This window comes from Bidens hawaiensis, unplaced genomic scaffold (assembly GCF_021521415.1).
Source record: "Bidens hawaiensis isolate Kalapana, Puna unplaced genomic scaffold, B.hawaiensis_p1.1 tig00002181_1, whole genome shotgun sequence".
NCBI classification, from domain to species: domain Eukaryota; kingdom Viridiplantae; phylum Streptophyta; class Magnoliopsida; order Asterales; family Asteraceae; genus Bidens; species Bidens hawaiensis.
This window is the reverse complement of record NW_027491116.1, coordinates 1,923,858-1,927,211: the sequence shown is the minus strand read 5'-3', so window position 1 is coordinate 1,927,211 and position 3,354 is coordinate 1,923,858. Positions and strand designations below refer to the sequence as shown.

General features: G+C 37.6%; 1 protein-coding gene across 1 annotated transcript; it reads left to right on the top strand.

Moving 5' to 3' along the window:
* The first annotated feature begins 1,974 nt into the window (after positions 1 to 1,974).
* LOC143609499 (uncharacterized) lies at positions 1,975 to 2,577 on the top strand. The gene has a single exon (XM_077084242.1). It carries the CDS (start codon positions 1,975 to 1,977, stop codon positions 2,575 to 2,577), a length of 603 nt encoding a protein of 200 aa, XP_076940357.1.
* Positions 2,578 to 3,354: the final 777 nt, after the last annotated feature.

The following is a 3,354-nucleotide window of genomic DNA, read 5'->3' as shown; positions in this document are numbered from 1 at the left end:
AGATTCTTTAATGAAATCACAAAGGGTTTCCAATGCTATTTTAGCCTTTAATTTTGTTTTGGGACTTAAATGAGACTTGACATAAATTCTTGTGTATTATTAAGTTATACAAAGCCATAACATGTTACAATAAGCCATTTAAATGGTTCCTATAAGGTCGATGGGTCCTGCCACATGTCATTGGATATATTTTGGTTAAACAAAGTAATGTAAGGTTATAACAAGTCATTTTGGTATTAAAGACATGTATATGATTAATGATTCACTATTTGCCCTTACATTTCTATGTGTTAGTCGGTTCGTTTTTGTACCCAAAGTCAAATTAGAGTATAACAAATCATTTTAGGGTGCGTTTGGTTCATAGAATGTTTAGGAATTGGAATTTGGATGGAAATGGAATTTGAATTGGAATTCATTGGAATTTCTTAAAAATCCAATGTGTGTTTGGTTGTATGTTTGGTAATGGAATTGGAATGGAGAAATGTTTTAAAAAGACAAAATCGCCCCTTCCAAACAACATGTATTACCCACCATCATCCCATCTTTATTTTTTGGTAAGGCAACAGCCACCTGCAACTTGCCTTAAGCCATTGCCGGCGACCACTTTTAGCCATCTCCGGCAACCACCTTCAGCCATCTCCGGCCACAACCTGCCTCTCTCTTTCTCACTTCAATCTCTCCCATTCTTTTCTCTCATTTCAGCTTGTTTAATCTCATAAGTTACTGGGTTATGAAAACCTAGATCTGAAATATGTGATCCGTCCACCATAGGTGGATGCGAGCTTCACCAGCCCATCTCCGGCAACCAGTGGCAATCAAAATCGGTCAAGGAAAATCCGAGCTTTCGGTGGTTCATATCTGGCCGGAAATGTTATAGCCGGAAAAAACGAAGGGGATGGCGGCGATGCTCAGGTAACGTTATAGCCGGAAAAACGTGGTTAAACGTCACCGGAATTAGGTTTGGTCGTGGTGGCCGGAGATAAAGTTGGCCGGTGGAGATTAGGAAACCATGGATATTTTGGTAATGTTGCAAACATTCCATGGATTATTCAACTTTCCATCTAGATGTTGAGGGATTTTGAATTCCATTATTTGGAGGATTTGGTTGGAATTGAAATCAAATTCTAAAGTCTATATTAGCCAGCCAAACAAGTTAACGAATGGAATTTAAATTCCAATGAAATCCCAAGGATTCCATCCAACCAAACAGGCCCTTAGTGTTAGGATGCGTGTCTATGATTAGCGGCTCTGTTGGTTCACTACTTATGGGCCTGTGCCTTACAAGGGAGCCCACAAGTCCCTTATCTCTAATTTAGGACTTCATCTAGAGTTAGCCTAATGTAGGTACCGATGGGTGATAGCTGAGTATTTAAATTCGAGGACACCCAAACAATGATACGCCAAATTTGAAATAGTGGGCCCTACACCGACAAACTAGTCGGTAATCTTGTCGAATGGATTGCCAATGGATAGCCCGATAGTAGCGATCTCCTATCTCGCAAACGATTTAAAAAATTTAGGTGAAAATCCTATCATCAATCCTATCCTCAACTACAAATGGATTATTGTGGATGCTCCACGGGCAATAAGTTTTCATCAAAACCCAACCAAAATCTGGAACATGAGTAACTACCAACGACTGTAATGGTCGATAACAAGCCTTCAGTTATACTATTACTTTTCTTGGTACCGGTAGTGATGATTTGAAAAAACTCGAAACTACGTAATTCCTAATTTTTAGGTATCAATTCTACACCTTTTAAATTTTAATACGTACGTCATAGACGATTTGAACTTAATCTACAAATATTATTTTGTTGGATAGTCTTCAACATAATCGAAACTTAGAATCGAAACTTAGTCAAGATAATTAAATATTCAAATTAAACGTTGAACAACACAATAATTGAATTGGGACATTCTATATATCTCTATATACACCCACACAAATAACACAAAACACTAAAACATAAAATGGATCAAATTACATACTCATCATCATCGTCATCATCTTCTTCTTCATCAAACAACCATCTACCAAAAACAATAAAATCGAGCCAACCATCGTACACCGATTCTCTCCATTCGGTCCGTAAACAAACCCTAAAACCTATCACCAAGCAATTCATCGCACCATTGCCACCCACCCCAGCTAAAGTTTACAAAGTCAGCTCTTCCAATTTCAAACAAGTTGTTCGTATGCTCACCAGCAACCCGGAGTTTCAATCTCCGCCTGTACGCCGCTTGAAAGACATCGCTCCACTGCCTTTGATCCTTTCTACAATACCAAAACCATCGGTATTTCCCAAACCACCACAACCGTCATCAACCATCACTTTGTCCCCGGATTTTTCTAAATTATTGAATGAAACAATGGATACTAATAGTTTAATTTCAAGTTCACCTGTCATGGACTATTTTGAAAGTTTGAGTCCCCTAGGATTAACTTTATCACCTGCTTGGCGGGCTTATGATCAATTCGGTGTTGCGGTCATGAGTCCGTTAGGGATCATGAGTTTGTCACCATCTTCATTGTCATGGTGTTCTTCAGTGCTTCTTAGCCCCACAAACTTCTAGCTTTATGTAGTTTTTTGGGGTTTCTTTTTCCATCTTGTTTCAAAACAGTATTTTGTGGAGCTATTGCATCTGTTTCGATCTTTACATTGATGTTGTTGTACTCTCAGAAAATCCACACTGCTCAACATTAAATATGTATATTCTTTTACATCGAAATAAAAGGTGAATGAGTGACAAGTTGTGCCGCTGACTCATTTTGAATTGCAAAACCAAGTCTGTTATAATTTGTAAACTAGCTGACTGATCTTGGAGTCATAATATTTCTATGCATAATTCGTTGAATTCGGCTAAGTAGTTCCACAACCTCAGGAGTCAGGCACGAGGAACCCGAAAGTATCAAATGATAAAGGAATAAACACATGTTGGTTGCTAAGACACACTTTCAATTCAAAATGGGCTAATGGTGCAGCTTGCACCCGCTTATCTTCTATTTCGATGTAAAAGAACATATATGTTAAAATAAAAAAAATAAAAAATCAACACTATATATTAGCCCAGATAACTATAATAATCCGGATGCTAATTTATGTTAAAGCAAAAGTGGCTAGATCTGAAACTTACGCAAGATGACATGGTGATGTCGTTTGATCTTAAAAATAAATTGAAACTAATCGGTGTTGCGGCGGCTCTCATGTTTTTACTGGCATCTGTTTTCAACGCAAAGCTGCAATTGTATTTGAGTGTTATATGTCAAAGATCGCTACGTTCTAATATTAAAGTCAAACAAACATTTTTGTCGGTAAAAGTTTAAGTTAGTTACATTTCATACCAACTTTT